Raw genomic sequence first — 25,000 nt, 5'->3', positions numbered from 1 at the left:
GTCTGGCCTACATAACACGCGCGCGCCGTGATGTCATCTGAGGACGACCGTGTAACCTAGAAACGATTCTTCTTCTTTTACAAAAAAAAAATAAATTAATAAATAAACAAGTTTGCCAAACTATCCTAGGTGAACTATTTATTTAATAAATAAGGAATTAAAATATTACACACACACATATATAAAATTAATTCTTTCAATTATAAGACTAACTGTATATTAAACTGTATGTTACCTATAACCTATAAATCGTCTAATCACAATCATCAGATCACAACAATGCACAAGTCACGTTTATTTACCATATGTAGTCAAAAGTTTGTGGACACCCATGTGTGGACACTGGATGGATGGATGACTATCTCACCATATGTCCTTCCTTTTTTTATAAAATTAATTTTTATTTTTGTACATCACGTTCAACAATGGTCATCATCACAAAGCCGCAGTTATAACACACTCCACTCTCCTGAGAAGGTTTTCTACTCAACCTCGGATTGTGTATTTCGTTGTGTGCATTTGTGTTCATTCAGCTACAAGAGTGTGAGGAGGGTTCAGTGAGGTTGAGTTCAGTCAGGGCTCTGTGCAGGACGCTCGAGTTCTCCAGCTTTTACTTAACACACCATGTCTTCATGGAGCCTGCTTTGTGGATCTCTCAGGGGTGTCGTCATGCTGGATAAGGGTTCAGGGGCTCTGAAGAAAGCCTGTAAGGCTGCAGCACACACAGAGACATTCTGTACAACCGTGTGGGAACGGTTTGGGGGAAGAACCACATAGGGGTGTAACAGGCAGGGGTGCATAATGTAATGGATTTCCATTAAAATCCTGTAAAATAGTGAAAGGCTCATGTAATTGCTTAGATGTATAAAATTTTACAATACGCACACACACACACACAAAGAAAATAAACAAATGCAGTAAAATAAGGCGTAAAGTGTGCAAGTGACAAAGCACAAGTATAATAGGGATAAACTGGCAAAGTAAATAACATTTATATACAGTAAAATAATATTTCATATTTTCTTATTTTGTTTTTTATTGTAATTCCTTTAATATAACATACTGCACATAGCAATGTGTACAGTAGGCTTTATCAAACGTTTACCAAGTTTTTTTTAAGTAAAATAATAATAATGATAAGGAGAAGAATTAAAACGCCATAATCATTACACAGCTTTTTTTTTTTTTTTTTTTTATAAGTTTGGATAATAATTTTAATTATTATGTCATAGTTAAGTATTAAATACAAGCAGTAAGTCAGGTGAAAAATAATTTCTAAGCTTTGTTTAAATATAAATTGCATATAAGTTAAACTTTACTTATTGTTTTATATTAGATTAGAATAGATTAGATTTAATTAAATTGTCATGTTGTACTATTTAGTAAAGCACGGTTTTAAACAACACTTTTTTTCATTCTTTATTTGATTCAGTTCAACAGAGCTGTATTTCCGCATTCCTTTGACTTGAGATCTGAGACGGTTGACCGTTAAACATGTGCACGTTCAACTGCGCGATTTGAAATTTCAAAGGGAAAAAAAAAACACAACGGTCGGTATCTTATTACAGTAATGACATCATCCAAGTCTCTCGTGCGCGGTTGCCAGGGGTTACAGCCTGACATTTCAGTTGCTATAAACAAACCTGCAGGAAGCCAAACTGTGAGGAACACCGTGTTTCTGTGGGTTTTTTCTTTCATTTGGGAGTCAGTTCTCCACTTTACTGCAATCAGAGTTAGTGTAAAAGTGTAACCCGCTCCGTTCCAAACTCTCACCAGACGCCAGAGTGACATTAGTTCTGTTGAAGGTATCTAGCTGGCGTAGAGCATTGAGACGAAAAGTTCTTCAGGCTTCGAGCTCACGATGCCGTGTCTGTAATAACTTTGGCCATTTGTTTTGTCTCTTTAGTCATCCGACTCTTCACCTCTGTCATGGCGGGCTCGGATTTAGGTCGAGCGGAAGTAGGAGCAGAAGAAGCAGACCCTTATGAGAGGACGATGAAGTACCTGGAGAGCCATAACATTCTGCAGATATTTCAGGTAGGGAAAATGCGTGTCATTATCCGGATTATCCCGATGATGAAGGTTTAATCCAGGGATTAGCAACTGTATGGCGTGGAAAGTCCTTTACGCCTGGAATGCCTAGTTATTATTCAGAAAGGAGTTTTAAATAGTCATGAATAAAATTAAAGTCTTCCTGAAATCAAAACAGATGTTTCAGACACGAGTACATGACAGGATAAATATAAAAAAATATATATCAGTGGTTAGCACTGTCGCCTTTCACCTCCAGGTCTGGGCTCGATCCATACTGTATATAACCAGTAATTATCACTTAAGCAAAAACGAAAAATTACACGGTCCTGGTCTTGTGTTCATCCAATCATGTGCTCTCTAGAACGTGAATGTCCCGCATCAGGAGGTGCGTCTTGATTCTGCAGCAGCATTAAGCATTATTATTTATTGGTATTTTTATTAGTTTTGGCGGTGCGTTCCCCCACATGTCTCCTATTCTCTTTCCTCCACAGAATAAATGTCTGGAGTTTATTTCTTTCCAAGAGGAAGGAGTTTGCGTCAGCGTGTGACTGATAGAAATGTTTTAACATCTCAAGGCTGTTCAGTGTCAGAATGTCGCTCCTTTAGACTGATGGAGAATTCTGGCTTTGTACAACATCAGGGTTTCTCCATCAGTGAGAGCCTCATGGTGATGATGTCGTCGCTCTCCGTCACCATCGGTGCCACCAGCGCTTGACCTCGTTTTTTAAAAATGTACACTAATAATGCGCACGTCATCCTCACGTCGTCCAGGACGGTCACTCTCAATGAGATCCAAGAAGCATAGCACAATCATTTTATTTTATTACAATGGTATAAATTACAATGCACATAGACGTAATGCGCCCTTTTGGTCTCTTATAAAAAAGATAAAGTGTTCCTTGGCAAATTTTGTGTTGGAAAATGTTTTTGAAATAAATCTATATGCATTGGAGTAATAATTTTTCGGTCTCTTGGTCGAGAAATCCTTCACAGCTTGATTAAAGAAGTCTCCATGTTTAGCTAGTTCGCTAAGCGCGTCTAGCCCGGGGGCGGGGCTGCGCCGTATCTCGAAAGCGATCGGCTGTTGTGCGAATCATTCCAACACTGACCTTCTGTTTCAAAGTGAAAAAACAAACGTGTACTAAATCAAATCGTAGCTCTGACATCATTTCAGGAAGTCTTTATCTGTGGATTAATAATGAAATTCGAGTTCTGGTTCGGTGACACGTTCTTTGAATCGATGGCGACAAGGCCTAGTCACATAACAGGCAGAAATTATAAGCAGATCTGCTCGACACCGAGCAAGCCGGAGTTATTACTCATCTCATTTTCTCATTTTCTCTCTTATTAGGAAATCACAGCGCGGCTGGTTTATGACAGACCTGATGACCCCCTGCGGTTTATGGTAGAACAGGTACATGCGGATGTGTCGTGAGGTTCCCAGGCACCTCAGATATTTAGCGTTTGTAGTGATGGACGCCCAGCACCCCTGTGGTCATTCATTCTCATTACCCATAATGCCTCACAAACTCCACACAAAAGGACTTACTGGGTCCTGTGCCAGTCCAGCACTTCCTGTCTCACCCAGATCCCAGTCTCAACTCTGCCTCCAGGTAGAGCTGGGTGTTTGGGAACACACTCGGTGATTAATAGCCGAAACCTTTTGAGAAATCGTCCCTCAGATATGTTCAGACATGTTTGGTGTCTGCCGTTTGCTTAAATTTATTTTTTTTTTAATATTATTCTTTGTACTGAAGCTTTGAGATTTATGAATCCTCATAAATAAAGTACTCGATGTGCATCCCAGGGACAATATCCAAATTCTTCCGCAAGTCTTCACACACCTTCATGAAGGGACATCGTTAAGCTTCGAAACCTTGATCTTAAGAAGCTTTCTGATTTGGATGAGGAGAGTGGAAGGTGTGGCTGATCTGTAGGGCGGGGTCGATACCATTATATCAGACAATACCCTCATAAATCATGCCAGTTTTGTTCTGACAGGAAGCAGATAATTGGATGGTACTGAACATTTCAATTTTAAAGTTACTATTATGTAGGGTTTTATTTAGCTTTTCAGTTAATGTTGTCTTTGCAGTCTGTGCGTAACCTTGTATATCGTGATACCACATGATATCACGGTACGATATTTCTTGTTGTATCACACAGCCCTTGTGTAAAATCATAAAAAAAAAGCACTTATAGTCCTTTTCACCCTACAGCTGCCGAGCCTCCACTTCATCCCTGAGCTGTCCGGGTTTCTGTTTTTGGATTTTTCCAGTTTGCTCTCACCTTCTGAGTAACAAAGTTGTACTGTATAGAGAAACCTCTAAACTCCTGTCTCATCCAGCGTGCATTCAGACATAAGGACTGGGATCCTGGGATGGACTCCAGATACACCGCCGTCCTGATCAGGATAAAAGGAGTTCGAGAAGATTGGTGAAGGACTGGATTATAAGATGGCTGCCCCATGAATACCGTTACATCGATTCATCTACAGTACATGCCGAAGCTTGATGTTTAGAGATGACAGGAAGACACACTGTGTCCCAAACAACATCAGCACATCTGGAGAACTGGATCTGGTTTGAAGCGGATATTAACACCAGAGGTACCAGCTGTGGCGTTTGAAGATTTTTTGGCCTGTTGCTATGGCGATACAGGAGACACCTAAAAACGATGCCTTTCTTCTTTCTCAGATAAAGCAGCAGTCAGATTTGGAGAAAAAAAAAAAGAAAGAAAGAAAGAAAGAAAGAAAGAATGAAAGAATGAAAAGAAGATAAAATTTGCACCATGGAGGAGCTGATTTAGTGGAGGGGATAAAACACACTTCCTTCTCGCAGCAGTTTATTTCACTTCACGTTGGTGAACTTTGACTTGCAAAATCACATAATGTGTTTTGATGATGGATGTTATTTATTTCTGTTTTCCTAAGACGTTAATATGATATAAACAATCAGATTAATCTTTTTTTTTTTTATCAGCCTGCTAGGAGGAACTTAATTAATTTGTGTTATATTTTTTAGTAACATTCATCTCATAGCTTCAGTACAAAAGACAAGAGGTTTTCGAGTCAAAGCAGGACTTTTAAAGAGTTTGGAAAAACCAATAATTCCCTTTATTTCTCTATATAATGCACTTATCCTAACAAGTTCTCCGGCCAGATGCTTTTCTCCGGCTAAGAGTCCCATCACCGTGCTGTGCTCGAAGTCTTCTGTGAATCTCACTCGCCTTCGTTCACCAGGAATTTCAGCACAAGTCCTGGTTTAACTCGAACGGCCCTTGTTTAAAAAAATGATTATAATTTATTATTTAAATTATTATAGAAGGTTATATTTGTATTAAAATTTGAAACACCAAACATCTCTACTGTAAAACCTCCTGTACCATTATTATTATTATTATTATTATTATTATTATTTTGAATCACGCAGTGCCTTTAAAGCTAAATCTGTTCATTTATCATTTTTTTAAATGAAATCATTAATAATCTTGTATTGTTTAAGCTTAAAACAGGATGACTGGATTATTTTTTAAAACACAGTTCTATTTTTTTTTTTTCACTGTGTGTTTAGTTGCAGAAGATGATCGAGGCACGTGAGGAGTGGAACAAAGCCGCATAGCTTTCTCACAAATGGGAACGTACTGCATACAATGAAAAGTATGTTCACCACACAGATTTGCATTCTGCCATTATTTTCCTGGGATGCAGCAATAAATGCAAAAAACGAAGAAAAAAAACCCTGATTTATATACCGGTTTTGTTTTGGCAGTCCTGTTTGGTTTCTTTTGATGAGCTATTATTTGTATTGGCATCAAAGAGATGTCGTTTAATAACTCGGTGACGAACGATCGGCAGAGGAGAACTTTCTGAAAGGGGAAAATCATTAATTTTTTTTAAAAAAGGGGGGAAAAAGCACCTTTAATGCTTTATGAAAGCAGGATCGTTAAATTGTAAGTAATAAATAAGTCCTGCAGGTGATGAGGAAAAAAAATCTGGCTTTAACTTTGCAATAAAAACAAACACTGGCGCACACACTGTACTCAGATTTGCATGAGGGTTTTTTTGGCTGTACGAGTAAAGGAAGTCTTTGTTTGTAGTAGGTTTACCTTTCAGTGTATCGCTCTGGTCATCATCCTGCGCTTTGAAGCCGCATCTGCTGTTTCAGCTGCGCCACATAAAGCTCTGTTAAGTACATCCTTTCTCTGTGATTTAAGGCGAGCCAGAAGCGAAAAAAAAAAAAAAAAAAAACAAGAGACGTCTCTCCCTCCTGGTGGATTAAGCACGAAGGAGAATTGGATTTCAGTGCGTAAGGTTAGAACGGATCGTTTTTCTCTTTCTTTCTCTCTCTCTCCCTCTTTTTTTATTTTTTTTTGTTACTCAGAGTTAACGCATCTGACACCGCGCCGTTACTCGGGAACATCATGAATCTTAATAAGGCCTGAGAGTCATCGTTCGTCAGTCAGGTTAGAGGAATCGACTGACCTTTAGAGCAGACTTATCAAAGCTGTCGCGGATGAATGAAATCCTGAAATTAATATGCATTCGTGTTTTTACATTTCATCGATTTGTACGTTCGCTTCTGCACAGGCATGCGCTGATAATCAGGAGCGCAGGAAGGAAGGAATAAAAACATTTGCTTGTGCTGTTAACGGAAAAGAATCAGCAGTGACGAGTTGCGTTCACGACCCTAACGCTGATCGTCGCCCCGCGAGAGTGTTTTATTCCTCTTATACGTTTTTCACTGATGTGAGAACAACACATCAGACTTTAAAAAATATATATTTCTAGTCCTGGACTATGTTGTGAGACGAGTTAGGGCACACGAATCAGCCATGCCCAGGAGCGATTGCTCACCCCTCCACTCCCCCCCCCCCCCTTTTTCTCCGTACTCGGGTACACTTGCGTATGATCTAATACAGCGGGTGGCGGTGTGGACTTAGTTGGTTTGCAAACCGCCATTATTCACAAAGAGAAGAATAGAACGAGGACGTCAGTCTTCACGCTACACATATTTGGCTGTGAAAAGGCCCTTACCTCCTGGTCCCTCGGCAGCACGTGTTATAGTTAACGAGACTCGACCCGCAGCTCACGTAAAACTTAAAAATGCATCTGCCAGGCCTCCGAGTGGCACAGTGGTAAAGTGCTCGCCCTATCATCCAGAGATCGCGAGTTCGATTCCCGGGTGATGCCGTAACCCCCTGCAGCCGTAGGAGAGAGCTGATTGGCCGGGCGCTCTCAGGGGGGAGGGATGAGAGGTACTTTGTGCTCCCACATTAATCACGGCTCTAGAGCCAATCAGGGGCGTCTGTGAGCTCGCGGAAGGAGCGACTAGCGCTTTCCTCCGAGTGTGTTACTCCGCCCCCAATGGTGCGTGAGTAAGCAGTTGAAAAGATGTGGTCGGCTGGCATGTTTCCTCTGAACCACGTGATAGTCTTTGGCCGTAGAAGCCTGAATGTGGAGCCCCCTAGTGACGGGGAGGAATTGGACACGACTAAATTAAAGAGAAAAATCCGAGAAAAAACAAAAAACAAAAAAACAATCTCTGTCCTAAAAAATGTCAGGGAGTCACAGAAAAAGATTTTTTATTATTATTACTTTTTTAGCAAATCCCTGTGAAAGACTTGTCGCTATGGAAACGCCAGCGTATTGGGTTTAAAGCTCCGCTCTGTCAGAGCTGCTGTTATAGAGAACTAATCAACTCAAATCAACAGAATTCAGCAGTGGGATAAAATTGGGTTATTTAAAACACACACCCACACACACACACACGATATCAATAATAAATCACTACAACGGCAGTCCATTCACAAAAATAAAGGCTCTAAATTGTCTTCCATAGCGACAGGTATTTTCTAATTTCGGACCCCTCGGTCCCCTGGTGTTGGACTGAACTCTGACGACGACAGGAACACGATTTCAAATACACTACAGGAACAATATCATAAATACACAAAGTTTAAATATTACACGTAATCGATCAGTACAAATACACTTACTTATGCACTAATGTGAAACATACACACACCGCCTACAGTAAATATTAGGTGTATTTATTGTGTTGTTTACAGTGGGTACAGATAATAAATCCAGTTTATGCAATAAAAAAATACATTACAGTAAAATTAGTGTTCTTTGGTTACAGTTATTAACATTTCTTTCAGTATAGAATGTACATTTGTGCTTCATCTCGTCCTTTAAAACATACAACCGTTACTCTGTGATACTCTTCAACACGCCCTCATCGGTCCACAGCGCGCCCGAGCAGATTCCTCATTTGTATTTGTACACTCTGTGCTAATTCCGAAGCTTCGATAATCCCTGCGAGAGATATTTTTTCTGAATTCTCATCTCAACTGATCACGACACGACCCGGAATAACCTCAACCTCCGATACAGAAAACTGCGCCCAAGCTGTCGGTTGACATCACGGACACCCGCCTCGCGTCGTAAACCTGTCTCATCACCAGACGTTACAGCTTTCTACTAAACCATTTGTAGACTAAAGATGAAGAAGACTGTTTATTTGATTGATCTGGATCATTGTAAATCATGTGATCATCAAATCCTTAGACGAGCCACTCTAAAAAGATCGGCTGAAGCACCGGAACACGTTTGGATCTTAGCTCGAAGCGCAACAGTGTGCAGGATTAACCCCTTAGACAGACGAGAGCGTGTTTAAATCAATTTTAGGACCTTCACCTACATCTTTCTATCGTTCTGTTTCTCGCAAACAAAACATCTACTTTCAGATAATCAACTTTTTCAAAGCAAGCCTATATCCCAGCAAAAAAAACGCATACACCGTGTGTCCTTCAGACGATGAGAGCAACGACCCCAGGATTTAGATTCACAGCTGTATATGACAACTTGTTTTATACAGCAGTGATATTCTCAAGACCGTAACAAGCTCAATGACATGAGATACAAATTGCATAAATAAATACACAATGGATTTCCAGGTTTTTTTTTTTTACAATCAGTAATTTTTTTCCTTGTAGATATTTCGTTTTAAATTGCGACACTTCATGTGCCTATTTTATATTATATTATATTATATTATATTATATTATATTATATTATATTATATCAATGTCGAGCACATGCAACATTGACGTCGTAGGAATTACATAAGCAACATCGACTCCTGGAAGGAGGTGATTAAAGTAGACAGCATTTTTTTTTCCTATATTCGTCTATGGATTTTTTAAAAATAAGCATCAAAAACGGTGCCGTGAAGGTTTTTTTCCGGTTGCGCAACCTGGATGAAAAGCACTTATCACATTTTGAATATTTAATACAGGCATCCAACATTTATAAGCCGTCCTTGACGGTGTCATTACGACGAGCTGTTCATGTCCATTAAAGCTATACTGTACAAATACAAATAGAAATATACCAAAAATGCTGGAAGACGTAGCAAACAATAAACAAAAAAATACAATCTGAAATAATGATTACGAATCAAGACTTCAAGGTTTTTAAGGCTGTACGGAAATATGTGCATTGACACCTTGGATATTAATTGCACCATTGTTCTAACACTGCATATCTGATGTATTGCCACGTCCCATATTTACTACACGGCAAAAAAAAAAAAAATAATAAAAATCTCTCAGATTTTTTTTCTCCCTGTTTTTCTCTTTTTTAAAACACTGACATGACACGAGGCGATAAAGCAGAATTGTTGTTGGTTTTTTCTGTTTTTAGTCATTTAATTTCATTTCAGTTATCAGGTATCCAATCGGATTTTGTCTCCCATCATATCGTAATCCCTGAAATTGATATGGATGGAAGAATTAAATGAACACAAGACAAGATTTAGTTTTTTTTCCTTCAAAAATCAGACCAAAACAACAACAGCAACAGCAAACCCTGAATTATTTGATTGCTTGATCCGTGTAACACTTCTTTGTAACTCAATGGAACTTCATCTTCATGTTCACCATCCTCACCACCAACGTGAGTCGGAAATGTACAGCAGTTAGCACTATACAAATGCTACTTCACTTTCAAATGCATTTCTTTTATCTTCAAGAGCTCCTCGATGTGATAAAGTTTCTTAGCAGCATTTTATAACAAATAAAAAAGGTTTGCCTGTAGAATTAAATGGCACCTTGTTAGTTGAGAAGGTTTGGTCAGCAAGAAGAATATGGTGCAGAAAACAAAGAGAAACTCATTACATTCAGCAACTGTTCTCTAGTGAGGATAGGGAAGTTCACGAGTCCATCAGGCGGCTCACTCGATCTGCCGACTGGTCCGGTTGTCGAAAACCATAGACCTCCTCTGGGGCTGATAAAAGCAGCTTGTAGAGGTTTCCAGTCTCTGTCCGCTCTTGGGCAAAGTCATCTTGTTTCGTAGAGTAACCCCGTCAGGGGTTTTAAGGTTCTCTGTGAGCTCCTTAGTGAGGACGTCAAGAGGAGAGGTTTCAGCAGAACTCCTGATAGGTGACAGGACGTGTTTTCCGTCATCCCCCGGCGGGTGATAGTCCATGATAGGAAAGGGAGGACTAAAGAGAATCAGGCTCTGAGGTCTTGGACGATTGCGGAAGGAAGACCTTTGAAGTAAGGTAGATCTTTCCGGCCTGGAACAATCTATAAAGGAGTCCCCATTGGCAGACCGCTTCCTTCTCAGTACTGGAAACTCAGGTGTGGGCACTGCCTTGCACATCTCTGTCGTTTTATCCATAGATGCATGTCTTTGGATCTTAGTGACAGGTTTGCAGTTTTCCCTTTCCTCCTTGGAATCCTTTACTGTCTGGAGAGGAGGTAAAGAATCAGCTTTCTCTAATTTGATCTTCTCAGGTACACTTTCCTTTTTGTCTTGCTCATGGTTGCTTTTCTCCAGCTGACCCAGATGCGGTATGTGGCTGTACTGAACTTTTGGTGGAATAACAGGCACCGCTTTGGCCTGACATGTTTTGATCATGAATGCAGTGCGCACCGAAGACACACTAACTGGTGCAGAGTTGCGTCGCAAGGGTGCTTGGCGATCCCTTAGGAACATCTCTAGTTCCAGAGACAAGCCATCATGCTTTGTTCCAGATGGGGTTATCACCCCTCTCTGCAAAGAGGAATGGTCTGTAAGATCAAAGTTCTGCTGATTTGAGATGTCCCTGATGCAACGGTTTCCCAAGTCGAGGTTAAGGGAGTATGGTCTGTGTTTCGGGGCCATGTTTTCTTCGTTCTTCTCCGCGATGCAGGGCTCGTGAGATACCTGTCGCTGAAACTTATGAGGTAAGATAGAATTCTTTGGTTTTGCAGCACCACTGTTTCTCTTTAGGATTCTGGTAGTTTCTTCTGGGTGGACAGTACTCTTAGCTTGTTCAGGCTGTGGGAGCTCCTCTTTCATCTCCACTTTCTCCCCAGGAACATTATGTAAGAGCTCAGTTACACCTTCACGACCCAGTTCATCTACTGTTTTGATAATGGATGAGAGCTTAAGACCAGGTTCGCGGATTATGGCCGTGTTTTCTGGCGCATCCCCTGATTTACATGCTTTCTCTACAATCTCCTTGTCTTTTTGCAAGTGATTCACACTTAAGTCAGTGGAAGTTTTGACTTCATCTCCAGCACCTGGTGTTGGTGTTTTAAACAGAGGGAAAAGATCTTCCAGTTTGGTTAAGTGCAGCGGGCTTGTGACCCACTGCTTGGCGATGTCCAAGTCTTCCCAAGGCTCCACTTGATCCAGTCCTGCTAAATGACTCCCCCAAATATCATCATCATCTTGATGTGGAATTTCTATAGTGAGGCGTTTTTCTTCCAAGCATTTTGAAACCCTTTCAATGTTCTTCCTTGCTTTGGTTGTTAAATGAACAGTAATACTGGTAGTTTTCTTGTTGTCATTGTGGTCCTTTGGGAAGTCTATGTTTTTGTCCGTTGAAAAACCAGGACTTTTATCTGATGGTTTATCATGACTAGAAAAATCAGCAGTAATGTCATTTTTTTCCTTGGCTAAAGGATCTTCAGACGAAAGCTCTGAAGGCCAGGGATCAGCGTCTTGGAGAATATCCGTCTCCTTCAGATGAAGAAAGGGCGAGAGCCGCAGCTCGCTTGCCATAATGTCCAGAGACTCAAACGAATCCAAGCTCTTATGATCCTTTTTATCAGCATCTAAGTAATTCCAGTCAACGTCGTGTTGGAATGATGTTTCCTGTGACGTCGCGTTAAAAAACGTAGCACCTGGATGCTCCCCAGTGAAACCTTTCATGACATCTTTGAAGTGTTCCTTTGAAGACACTGGGTGAGTGGGTAAACTGCTTCTTCTTTTAGCTTGCGCAGTAAGATTTAGGCCACCATCATGTCCAGCGATCTTGCTCATAGAGCCACTGGTTTTCATTTGGTCTTTTGAAAGGTTTGCTTCAGACTCGGTGATCCTGAGCTCATGATCAAAGCACAGCTTTGGATTGATCGACTCTACGTCCTGCACAAGACAATAAAAGTGGTGGGATTAGTCGATACTAATTTAGCCTTTTTAAAATATCAATAATTCATTTGTTAATTGTTTTAGACAGCATTGTTACTTAATACAATAGTGCAGGGACGGATTAATGACCGCGCCTATTGGGCACGTCCCAAGGGGCAATTGGAAATGAACATAATCCTAAAAAAACTATCTAATCCTAATTAAAAATTAAGGAAATGAGGTTGGAAATGTTAGGTGTGTGAGCAGTCAGTTGGGTCCTCACTATTATCATGAACATGGATAACAGTAAAGCCACAGTAAGTTTGTTGCTGAATAAAAAAACTAAGAATTCAAAGCATAATGTTTTTGTAAAATAAGACTCGTCATGTGGTCAGTGCTGACCGTTGATCTGGAGTTTGATAAAGGGCCAGATTTTGACATTTTGGTGTATGACTCTATGTGTGATGTTAGTCATGTGTCAGGTGCGAGGCGACCAGGACACCATGCGTCTGGTACACGAGTATCAGGATGGAGAGGAGAGCTCGGGTTCCTGATATGTAGGCAATAAATAAATAAAAAAATGGCAAGTATCAGAGCAACCTAATTGTTGTAGATATTGCACGTAACGCTGTCATATTCCTAAAAAGGACGAGGAAGTAACATGTAAACGAGTGTAAGAAAATATGGGAGCATCGAGAAGTGGTCCTATAAACTGTGCAGTATCGATTTCACCCTGACGCACGCCAGAGAAATGAGGACCTAAGGACTGGCAGATTCCCGAACAGAAATAATGATATTATCACCCTTACCAGTTGGTCCAGTTTTTTTGGCTCAGTGAGCTGCACTGACGAGGCGTCCAGTTCCTTCCCGGAGGATTGAGGCATTTCTTTGTGGTTTTCTGTTGCTTTAGACTGAGATGGCATTAAGTTCTCTGACATTTCTACACCAGGCTTTCCCTCCACATCACTGCCTGAAGGATTGAACAGAAAAGAATGTCTTCATTAACAAAGAGATTTGCATTCTTTTCCAGTTATAATGATTTGCTCTTCCTGGGACAGTAAAGATTATTATTATTATTATTTTTATTATTATTATTGTTGTTGTTGTTGTTGTTGTTGTTATTATTTTTGTTATTTTTGTTATGAATGCTCCCAACAAATGTTTTATTAACATTGAAAAAACAAGCCCATTACATTAAATACATTATCTGTAAATCTAGGATTATTCGAGACACATTCATGTGCACATTTGCATGCACAGACACGCACACGCACTTACACACACACCCGTACACACACACACACACACACACACACAGACAATCTTATCTTACTCTGTGCTGCTGTTTCGGAGGGGACCACCCCGGTGCTCCTCTCATTCATTTGACTCTCCTCTGTGGGGACGGAGCTGCTGTTGCTATAGATACCGTATCCGCTGCTGTTGCCGAGCGGGTTCTCTCTGCCCCCAAATAATCTCTCCCTGTCTCGGAAATCAAAGCTCCCACTGTTGCTGGGGTGTGGCTCTCTAAAGCTAGCGCTTCCCAAACTGCGCTCTCGCTCTCTCCCTGCCACCCTGCAGGGGGTGCTGTTGGAACTGATGACCGCCGACACGCGCAGCGGTACAGACACTGCGAACGGCTCCGAGATGTTGAGCGCCTTACGTTGATGCCTCGGCGAGGACTCCAGTGGGAACAAGCTGCCCGGGAAAGACGGCCTCGACGAGCCGTTGTGCGAGGAGCCGGAATATAACATCCGGCGGTTTTTCGGGGACGTGGGCCGGCAGGTGGACACCTCGTCCCCCTTGTACACCTTCAGCTGCTCAGGAAGAGCGCGCTGTAGCTGAGACGAAGCGGAAGACGAAGAGGATGGAGAAGACGACGGCGAGGCGTTTTTAGTCTCTCGGACTGTAGCGGCGCTCGGACTGTCTCCGGTTTCACCGCAGGCTTTTCGCAAGTCAAATTCCCAGTTAGGATCCTGTTCGCTAGGATCGTAGTTGATGTCCGAACCCAGGGTTCGGGATTTCGCCACAGGAGCGAAGAATCCATTTTTTCCTCTTGGTGACACGGCTTTATCATCATCTGAGTGGGATTAGAATAACTGGATTACAATTTTGTAATTATTAAAGAGAGATATTATACACGTTTCTGTTGTTGCATTAAATGAATAAGATGCGTGAATAATGTCATGATTAAACCCGAAGTGTGTCCTGCTAAAAATATTGGTACAAAATACTTATTAGAGCCCAGGTGTGATGTGTGTAAAATTACGCTTTTTACATGACACCTGATGCTCCGTTGATTGTTTCTGTACCACTTCACACATACAAATGTTCACGGTACACTCTGCACTTAATGATTTCGTCTACCCGCCCCCCACCCCCCACTTGTACACAATCCAGTATTTAAACATATACACAAGAATGAGTGTGGGTTATTTCATGCTCATGGTGCTGTACTATAGCTCCACCTGTTGGCAGAGAGCAGAGGGAGTCCATGCTCTTGGACGGCCGTATCCCAGGCTTTTCTGTAGAAGGAAATAAAAAAAATGTTAAAAAAAAGGAAAAGAAAAAAGGTCTCGGTTATATATTTCAAAAGCACATCTGTTTAACGCTGTGTGAAATTACACATTATGAATTCGATAATGATGTGTGACCGCACATCTTATTAGATTTTTAGACGCCATTAACATTGAGTAATGAAAGTCGAATTCTCTCTTGAAGCACTCTTGATTCGGAGCCGAGGGGAAGAAAGAAGAAAGAAGCAGTGGATTAAAAGGGTTTTGCATTTTGTAAAATATCAGATCGTTTGAAATAACCAAACATCCGAAAAACCAAGTCCATTTTTTTTTTCTTCTATTTTTTTGGTTGTTGAAGAATTTCCCTCATTTTATTTATTAACAGTCAAATCTGTAAACATTCTAAAGTGTCCAGTGTTCGGTAGTAAATGTGGAGGTGCAAAAACGTTCATATAACCAGATGATTTTCTTGCATTGTAATTTTCCCATCACATCCATTAGCTCTAAGTGTGTGTTTTGTTACTGCTGGGGTTTTCCTGAAATACTAAACGAATATGAACCTTCGATTAAAAAATTTATCTAGATTACTAGTCGCACAATTAACATTTTTTTCTAACAATGTTGGAAAAAACACACTCTATTAAAATACATGCTTCTCTCTTTTAGATTTTTTTTTTTAATTTAATCCTAATATTATTTAATCCTAGCATCACAATATGAATCACTCGTATATATTGTATACATAATAACATTCTGGCCTTAATTAATTTGTTCCTGTTACCATATCTTTTCTTTTTAAATATATAAGCAGCAGGCTCTGCGATATGAGAAGTGTTGTGAAATTAATTAAAGCGGTTCGATCAGATTAGAAGTAGTCGCGTGATGTGATGCATTTAGTGTTTTAAGTAATATAGTGCAAAAGATTACATTACCTTTACATTAGGTTTATGCCTTTAGTTGTACCGCATCACGTTTCCTGGGTAATCCACCCGAGAGCACTTAGGGATTGAACCTGAACACGTTATCTTTGGGTATTAATCAGATATCAGAGTGAAATTCAATAATCTGCTCCATTATGGCCTGGGTCTTAGCTTTAAATATCTCTCAGCAGCATAAAACTGGAGCCTATAGTGATAAATCACATGCGAGTATTTTATTCCCTATCACCTTTATTTTAGTTGATTTTTTGTTGTTGTTGTTTTTTTCACTATATGGTTTAGGTACAACCTAACATGACCAATCAGATGCCTCAATTTTCTTCTATTTTTCCATTTTCATTCTAATCTAGTTTTATTCTTAGAGCACTTTTAACAGTTGACAGCAGCTTTACAGAAATCCGTGTGTACGTTTAGGTCCCTGAGGCGACAGCGTAGAGGTGAAACTCCCTGACACGACATGACAAGACTTTTTTTTTTTTTTTATTCCCGTGGGTCTTTTCACATAACACTCGCACCCGTACCTGAGACATTCTGCGCTCTCATGAACACGCTCCCATTGCGACTCAGTTTCCCCTTGCTGTCAGCGACGGATCGACCCAGACTGAAGATGGACTTCCACTTCCTCGACTTTCTCCTTCTGTTATGGAGACGAACACATCATTACACCTCCGAAAGACAACCCAGGCAACCCAGGGATATTTCTGGGCATACAAGGCCTGGTCTAAAAATTCTGAAACTTCTGTTCTGGAGACAGCGAAGTGTGAAAAAGCAGAATTGTTAATCTATCACAGGTACGAGCTACTCCTCCACACATGTCGCGAAAGACAGACCTTAAAGGCAGACATTTTTCTTACTCCTGTCACGACAAACAGAGAGAAAAAAAAAATCAAGTGGAAGACTGGAAAGTGGTCGAAGTAGAACGGGAACGTTCAGAACTGCATTAACATAGTCTTCAATGTGTATTCATCATGTTTGCACATTTTAATACACATTAGATTAAAATATAGCGGATCAAATGCGCATGAGCTGAGATGCGCAAGAGAACTTTAATTTTAAGTGGAAATTTAAAATCTTAAAAACTCAGCAATAGTGTTTTAATAACCATTCGTAACATTCTAAAGCTTTAAAGATGCTTTTAAATTTATGTCAAAACCTTGTTTAAACTGAGACATTTATAGTTTGCAAGTTTTATTTTAATCTTTTTTAATATATAATATGTCACTGCTTCATTATTTGTAAATTGTTTCCTAAAGTGCTTTATATCTTTTGATCATCTACGTATTCTCCAATTGGAATAAATTGATGCTAAATAAAAACTTAGCACACCATTGAACAGATACAGTTTGGATGGTGGTGCCTTTAAAAAAAAAAAAAGTATTAGCATGAAGGGGGGGGGGGCAATACTTTGTTCAGATCATCAAATGGGTCACAGTCAGTATGTTTACACCTACATAGTGACATATGTGGCAGGTAGACCTGATAAACCCAGAGCGTTATTTATATAGTAAATGTGTGTATGTCGTTTGACAGGTGTGTGTGTGTGTGTGTGTGTGTGTGAATTAAAAGGGTAAATATAATATTGACATTAAAAGTCAAAGTGTTAGTGCACTTATAACAAACAAGATAAGTGGAGCCATTTTGTTTAAGTGTGTGTGTGTGTGTGTGTGTGTGTTCAGTAAATGTTCTGACATTACATATACAGTACGTATCTGCTTTCAGTAAATTGACATCTAAAAGGTCTCCACAGAAAACCAGGGACAATTAAAAGGTTTCCAAACATAAAAGTGGGGACATTTTAAAAAGCTCTACACAAACTAAATGGTGACATTTCAAAGGCTCTACACATAGAAGTGGGGACACTTAAAAAGCTCTACACATAAAAGTGGGGACACTTAAAAAGCTCTACACATAAAAGTGGTGACATTTGAAACGCTCTACACAAAATTAATGGGGACATTTAAAACACTCAGGAAAGTAGGGACATTTAAAAGGCTCTACACATAAAGGTGGGGACATTTAAAAGGCTCTATAAAGAGAAGTGGGGACATTTAAAAGGCTCTACATAAACAAGTGGGGACATTTAAATGGCTCGACACAGAAAAGTGGGGACATTTTATTGGCTTTACACAAAAAAGTGGGGACATTTAAAAGGCTCTACACTGAAAAAGTGGGGACATTTAAAAGGCTCTACATAAACAAGTGGGGACATTTAAATGGCTCGACACAGAAAAGTGGGGACATTTTATTGGCTTTACACAAAAAAGTGGGGACATTTAAAAGGCTCTACACAAAAAAGTGGGGACATTTAAAAGGCTCTACACAAAAAAGTGGGGACATTTAAAAGGCTCTACACTGAAAAAGGGGGACATTTAAAAGGCTCTACACAGAAAAGTGGGGACATTTAAAAGGCTCTACATAAACAAGTGGGGACATTTAAATGGCTCGACACAGAAAAGTGGGGACATTTAAAAGGCTCTACATAGAAAAGTGGGGACATTTAAAAGGCTCTACATAGAAAAGTGGGGACATTTAAAAGGCTCTACACAGAAAAGTGGGGACATTTAAAAGGCTCTACATAAACAAGTGGGGACATTTAAATGGCTCGACACAGAAAAGTGGGACATTTAAAAGGCTCTACATAGAAAAGTGGGGACATTTAAAAGGCTTTACATAAACAAGTGGGGACATTTAAATGGCTCGACACAGAAAAGTGGGACATTTAAAAGGCTCTACATAGAAAAGTGGGGACATTTAAAAGGCTCTACATAAACAAGTGGGGACATTTAAATGGCTCGACACAGAAAAGTGGGACATTTAAAAGGCTCTACACAAAAAGTGGGGACATTTAAAAGGCTCTACATAGAAAAGTGGGGACATTTAAAAGGCTCTACACAGAAAAGTGGGGACATTTAAAAGGCTCTACACAGAAAAGTGGGGACATTTAAAAGGCTCTACATAGAAAAGTGGGGACATTTAAAAGGCTCTACATAGAAAAGTGGGGACATTTAAAAGGCTCTACATAGAAAAGTGGGGACATTTAAAAGGCTCTACACAGAAAAGTGGGGACATTTAAAAGGCTCTACACAGAAAAGTGGGGACTAAAAGATCTCTACACAAAATAAATAGGGACATTTAAAACACTGAGACAAATAGGGACATTTTAAATGCTCTACGCATGAATGTGGGAACATTTAAAAGGTCTCTACGTAAAATAAATGGGGACAGTTAAAATGCTCTACAAAGAAAAATGGGGACGTTTAAAAAATTGCTACACAGAATAAATGGGGACATTTAAAAATCTCTACATTAAAAAAAAAAAACATTTATAAGGTGGGTTTTTTCTCCCAGTACTCCAATTTTGTCCCAAAGTTCATATACATGTGCTGTAGGCTAAATTGCACAAAGTATGTGATTGTGTGCATACGCGTGTGTGTGTGTGTGTGTGTGTGCGTGTGTGTGTGTTTGTTTTGCAATGGGTTAAGCCTCTATCCAGGTTGTACCCTGCCTTGTTCTTTAGGTCTCCTGGGATGAGCTCCAGGCCCCCTGTGATCCTACACAGGATAAGTGGTATGGAAAAGAAATGAATTTAAGATCTTTTTGCAGAAAAGTGAAGAAAAAGTTTGCATCCCCCTACATGAAAAGCACTCTCACCTTTAACCTTTTGTAGATTAATAATAAAAATAATAAGTGTGTTGCAGGGTGTATTCCAGCTCAGTGTTCTCATTATAAGCTCTGGATCCCGTCATCTTGACATGGATAATGAAATGTGGTTCCTACAGTACATAAAAATTCTGTCTATGTGTGTGTGTGTGTGTGTGTGTGTGAGTCGTACTTGCTCTCACTAAGCTCTATGACTGTGTGGTACATGGCGGCGGTGCTCGTGTCAGGAAGGCTGTTCTCTCTGAGCCGCTCGGTTCTCGCAGGGTGATTAGGAGCCAGTGATCGAGCCTGAGCTTCCTCCAGACTCATCAGCTTCATCGGTGGACACTGACTCACTGCCGGCAGCGTAGCGTACTTCTCCACACACCTTACAGCCCCACCTGCACACACACACACACACACACACACGCACACATGCACATCAAAGTGAACTGTTGCATATACAGTACTATACAGGGTGTCATTTCTACTCCATAAACATTCTGAAACACACCATTCAGTGCAGCGTAATAAAAATAAAATTAATATATAATGCTACTAATATTTAAAATATTCAACAAAGCAATAGGAATGGTATGAAATGTATATTAACACTGGAGTAATGAAATACGTCATGAACGATGGATCCGGCTCGGCCGACTTTATTAAACAAATCAGTAACTAACGACAGAGAGTTCAGTGGAATTTATGTAGATGTCTCGGTGAAATCTGGTTAAGCAGCAGAGTCATGATGAATATACAAAGGTTCCTTTTTTAAATTCTCACTGTATGTAAATACGGTGAAGGAAAACTTTTTTCCAAAAACAAACCCACAACCAGGCGTGTTCCTCTGTGTAGTTAATATAAACACTATCTTATCTTTTTTTTATTTTTGTCTTTACTATCCTTATTCATTTCAGTTAAGTGCCAAAGCTTGTATGCACTTTTTTCTGAAATAATAATAATAATAAAAAAAGAAAATTATGTTTTCTTATGATTTTTATATACGAGAAAAATGCCAAAATGTAATTTGTGGTGCCGCAGGAAGACAAACATAAAAGAATTTAAAGTCAAGACATTCCTTCTCAATTAATGTCCTCAGTGTTCAAAGGGTGTGCAAACTTTTGCACTGTACTGTGTTGTAATGTAATTGTTTAACTGTTTGTAGAAACTTTAAAATGGTATGTACTATTATTATTATTATTATTATTATTATTATTAATATTATTATTATTATGCCAGTGTATGTGATTAGACGCGGACCGGTCCATGTTGATTTAAATCTCCACACCATTTTCCCTTCACTCGGACTCGGGTGCGGCCCATTTGTGCATCTGCTGGATCTCGGCCCGGGGTTTTTGTGCTGTATTTTTGGCTCTGAGTCTAAATTCATTGTTTCCAGATATCCTTTTTTCTTTTTTTTTTTCATGATCTTTTGTGTGTGAGTCGTACTTGCTCTCACTAAACTCTAGGACCGTGTGGTACACAGAGACGGCGGCTGCTCAAGTCTCTGAGGCTCTGACTTATTGCCCAGTAGGTTATAAGTTTAAATGCCAAAACCCTGAATCCTGACCTTGTACAGTAGTTATGTACCTGAGAGTTTTTCCTCTCTGCAGGTGAGTAAATGTTAACGTGAATGTACGGTTTATGCTGTAAGATGGAGTCGTACCTTCTTTCAGCGGTCTCGGAGGATCGGCTCCGGGGTTGAAGATCTGCTCCGTGTGATTGAGGATGAACTCCACCACCGACTGCTGAACCCGAACCTCCAGAAAAGCCTCGTCACCGTTACACGCCGACACCTCGATCTCCTTCGAGCTGCACACATCACAGAGCAACAGAACCCGCATGACTACGTCTATTACATGTGTTAATTACACACACGTTAAATATCTCACAACATATAATGTTCAAAAATAAATAGAAATATAGCATGTTCAAGTCAAAGCGGCACTTTTGATGGTGCAGAATAACAGAACACAGTCCTGAGAGTAAAAACTCCCTTTATGTCTCTATATAATCCCCTGCTACACTAACGCACTTCTCCCAGTGTCTCACTACAGCCTGGACACCATCACACCATAATCGGTCTGCTTCATGGCTAAAATACTAGCCGACCTGGAACTCCTTAAATGGCTCAAGTGTGTGGAAATGTCTTGCGAGTATGTTCCCGTGATGTCTAAGTGCTACTGGTGAAAGGTTGTGTGTTTCCCACAGACAGATGCGTCTCTTTCTTCGGCAAGTTGGCAAGAAGTTATCCGTCGATTTTCAAGGATAAGGCGTTCTCCTCACTAAATTTTCATTGCAAAGACTGCAGTGGGCTCCAAGCCCATGCACAGATGTACAGTACGGCCTTCTTTAAAACGTTTGCACCACTCGAATGTTTTACCGCGGCTAAGAGTCTACATCACCGTACTGTGCTTGAAGCCTTCTGTAAATGTCACCCGCTTTTATAATACATTTATTCATCAGAGATTTCATCGAGAGTCCCGGTTTGACTTGAATGTGTTGTATATATAGAACAATAAAGAATATTCAGTGTAAACTGTAAAATAATTAAGGAACAATTTTTAATTAAGCTACTTATTACATTTATATTTTAAATATATGAATATAATAAATATTTGTTATCTTCATAATTTAATAATATTATAATAATGAAATAATTTTTACATTAGTTTGGAATTATTATTATTATTACTATTATTATTATTATTATTATTATTATTATTATGTTTTGTCTTCTTTTCTGACCGGAGCAGGTTAGGAGCCCACACCAGGGCCAGGTTGCGTGTGTGCATGTTGGTCTGGTGGCTCAGGGTGGCCAAGTGAGCCAGGTGCTTCACCAAGTACTCCAGAGTTCTACACCACACAGGGGGAGAGAGAGAGAGAGAGAGAGGAATGTCAGAGAACTCACATACACACGAACACTGATGTAAAATGCTGCAGGTGAACAACAGCAGGATGTGTGATGAACGTCTTTCCAGTAGTTTTACCTGAAGTGGGCGATAGGAAGCTCTTTAATGACGTGCTGAACGTTCCTGAGCTGCTCATGTTCCTCTGTAACCGACACGGCATCCTGCAATCGCACGAAAAATAATAACATACACATATCCAGTAAAACACACGTGTTCATATTACTGCTGTTCCATACAGTACATCTTATGGCTTCATTTACATAATAAACTAGATGTAATGTTTATTATATTCCATATATAATAAACATTATATAAATATCAAATAATATAATCTAATATTACAGCAATACACAATGTTAAATAACAATTTTAATAAGTTATTAGATATTAATTAATACAAGTGTATTATTAAAACTCTAATAGATAAGCTAGCATTAGCAAATTCCAAAACACAAAAAATGGCATTTAATATAAAACTGTTTTAGCAAATAGGTAAACAAATATATAAGCGCTAGCAAAAATCTTTGCATACAATTGTATAAATTAGTATACCACTATTTCTTTAAAATATGGGATAATAAATAAATGAGATTGAGATATTAACAGTTCAGTGATGTGTTGATGAGGAAACATTAGCCTAGCGACAGTCACTGATATAAGCAAAGGAGATATAAATGATAAAAACATGTTAGCGTTAGTTGATGATGACAGATAGACAGAAGATGTAAATATTAATATTAATGGCTCTGAAAATCTGATTCATTCAGGTTTGTGAAGAGATACATTGTTTCACAATGTCTGTGGTTAGCTAGCTATAGCATTAGCATGAGTAGCATAATTTCTGTCTGTAATATGCTCAAAATAAACGTCTCACACACTCTGTTGTCTTTGGCCTCTGTGAATAAGTATGTTTGTTGTTATTAGCATAATAATACATTTACCAAATAGTTTGGAAAATCCTTTTTTTTTTTTTTTTTTTTAAGATTTAGCTTTGATGTATCACGCCATCTAAAATCAAACTGTTTTTTGTTTATTATGAGGTCTTTAAAATTACACTCCTCACACGTTTGCTCTGATTTCCTCAGCTGCCGGTGTTTTGTTTGTGTTTTGTTTATAATGTAACATCACACACTTTCCGGTGAAAAAAAATCCCACCCGGTAATTATGAGTTAAGGGAAGATAGAAAGCTGTAATTAGCATAATTCTGACGTGAAGCGAAGGCTCCGTAGCGTTCTGGCTCACCGTGAATTTCTGGTAGAGTTCGTAGGTGAGCAGGGGATTCGGCAGCTCCCTGAAATACAGCTTACACAACGATCCGACGCAGTGGATGTCCTGCAGATACACTTCTTTAGTCAGGTCGGGACACTGCTCCGAGCTGAACTCCTGCCTACACACACACACACACACACACACAGAGTCCTCTCAGTTTAATCCAACACAGTCAAAGACGTTTTCAGGTGCAGATCAATTTTAACTAGAAAACGCTTTAGAGTCATACAACTGGGAAATAATAACATGGAGCTAGCAAAGAAAAAGCTAACACGCCAAGTAAAGGCAAAAGTAAAAATGTGAAGGAGTGAAATCTAACGTCAAACCAAAGCTAACACTGTAAGTGAAAGCTAACACAAAACTCACACCGAGGCTAACGCAGTGAGTGAAAGCGAACATGAAACTGAAGCTAATACAGTGAGTCAAAACTAATTCATTAGCTCACAGTGAGGAGCTAATGAATGTTCACCAATTACGCTACTGGTGATGTTTTTTTAGAACATAATCCCAATACATAAATACTAATTTAAAGAGCAAATGCTAACACGGTGTGTAAAAGCTAACTAGCGAACAAAAATTCACCCAGGGGAAAAAAATGCTTATTAAAAGAACAAAAATCTATTCACACGTGTTAAATCTAGCATAGCGCGGACACCTGAGAAAGCTTAAATCTGGTTCTAATGGCGTTAAAATGTATCTGATGTACAAAGTCTGAAAATTTGGTGACTTTACACAAACTTCCTACTTTTTGATGCAAGTTTGCAAACTCCAGTATATCACCCGCTAACCAGTGAGTAAATGCTAACAAGCAAACAACTTCAAGAAAACAGCTTTGTGGGTGAAGGCTAACCCAACCTTATGAACATGTTAAAGGTAAAAAGTGTACACAGTTAGCACAATATGTAAGTTTCAGCGATCTGATGTGACCTCTGACCTGAGGCGCTGGATGTTGGAGGTGATTCCTGAGAGTCTGTAGATTCCGTCGACAACGCCATGCTTCTCAATAAAGTCTGCACATGTCTTCAGAACCTGAGGAACTAAGACACCCACACACACACACACACACACATAAAATCATACAGTGACAGCAGCTAGCATGTTACAATGACGCAGAATGTTAGATGCCAAACCTCCTGTATGTAGAAACAGCTAATATCACCATCACTACAGTAGTTTATTGATCAATAACAGGCAAGAACACGCCCACAGTGTCACTCCGATCACGGCGTCTTATAGCCTGGGTGTTTGGAACTTCATCGGTTTGGGCTGAATTCAGAGTTGAGTCAGAGT

General features: G+C 39.6%; 1 protein-coding gene and 1 long non-coding RNA gene across 2 annotated transcripts in view; one reads left to right on the top strand and one right to left on the bottom strand.

The window, feature by feature from the left end:
* The first annotated feature begins 1,621 nt into the window (after window positions 1-1,621).
* Window positions 1,622-6,188, top strand: LOC128512568 (uncharacterized). The gene is made up of 4 exons (XR_008356300.1): window positions 1,622-1,680; window positions 1,907-2,037; window positions 3,386-3,448; window positions 5,607-6,188. It is a non-coding gene; the product is annotated as an uncharacterized LOC128512568 (long non-coding RNA).
* Window positions 6,189-8,057: 1,869 nt separating this feature from the next.
* arhgap31 (Rho GTPase activating protein 31) overlaps window positions 8,058-25,000 on the bottom strand; it is a 32,233-nt gene continuing 15,290 nt past the window's right edge. The window contains exons 2-12 of the mRNA XM_053485898.1: window positions 24,645-24,747; window positions 23,684-23,828; window positions 22,520-22,602; window positions 22,278-22,385; window positions 21,196-21,341; window positions 19,720-19,927; window positions 16,409-16,524; window positions 14,902-14,958; window positions 13,770-14,513; window positions 13,246-13,406; window positions 8,058-12,454 (exon numbers count right to left, since the gene is read on the bottom strand). Coding sequence (XP_053341873.1) covers window positions 10,271-12,454; window positions 13,246-13,406; window positions 13,770-14,513; window positions 14,902-14,958; window positions 16,409-16,524; window positions 19,720-19,927; window positions 21,196-21,341; window positions 22,278-22,385; window positions 22,520-22,602; window positions 23,684-23,828; window positions 24,645-24,747 — 4,055 coding nt within the window. The 3' untranslated portion in view covers window positions 8,058-10,270. The remainder of the gene's footprint in view (window positions 12,455-13,245; window positions 13,407-13,769; window positions 14,514-14,901; window positions 14,959-16,408; window positions 16,525-19,719; window positions 19,928-21,195; window positions 21,342-22,277; window positions 22,386-22,519; window positions 22,603-23,683; window positions 23,829-24,644; window positions 24,748-25,000) is intronic.

The sequence above is a fragment of the Clarias gariepinus genome, chromosome 24 (genome assembly GCF_024256425.1).
Source record: "Clarias gariepinus isolate MV-2021 ecotype Netherlands chromosome 24, CGAR_prim_01v2, whole genome shotgun sequence".
In the NCBI taxonomy this organism is placed as follows: Eukaryota; Metazoa; Chordata; class Actinopteri; order Siluriformes; family Clariidae; genus Clarias; species Clarias gariepinus.
The sequence above is the reverse complement of the archived record's forward strand: the minus strand, read 5'-3'. Positions and strand labels throughout refer to the sequence as shown.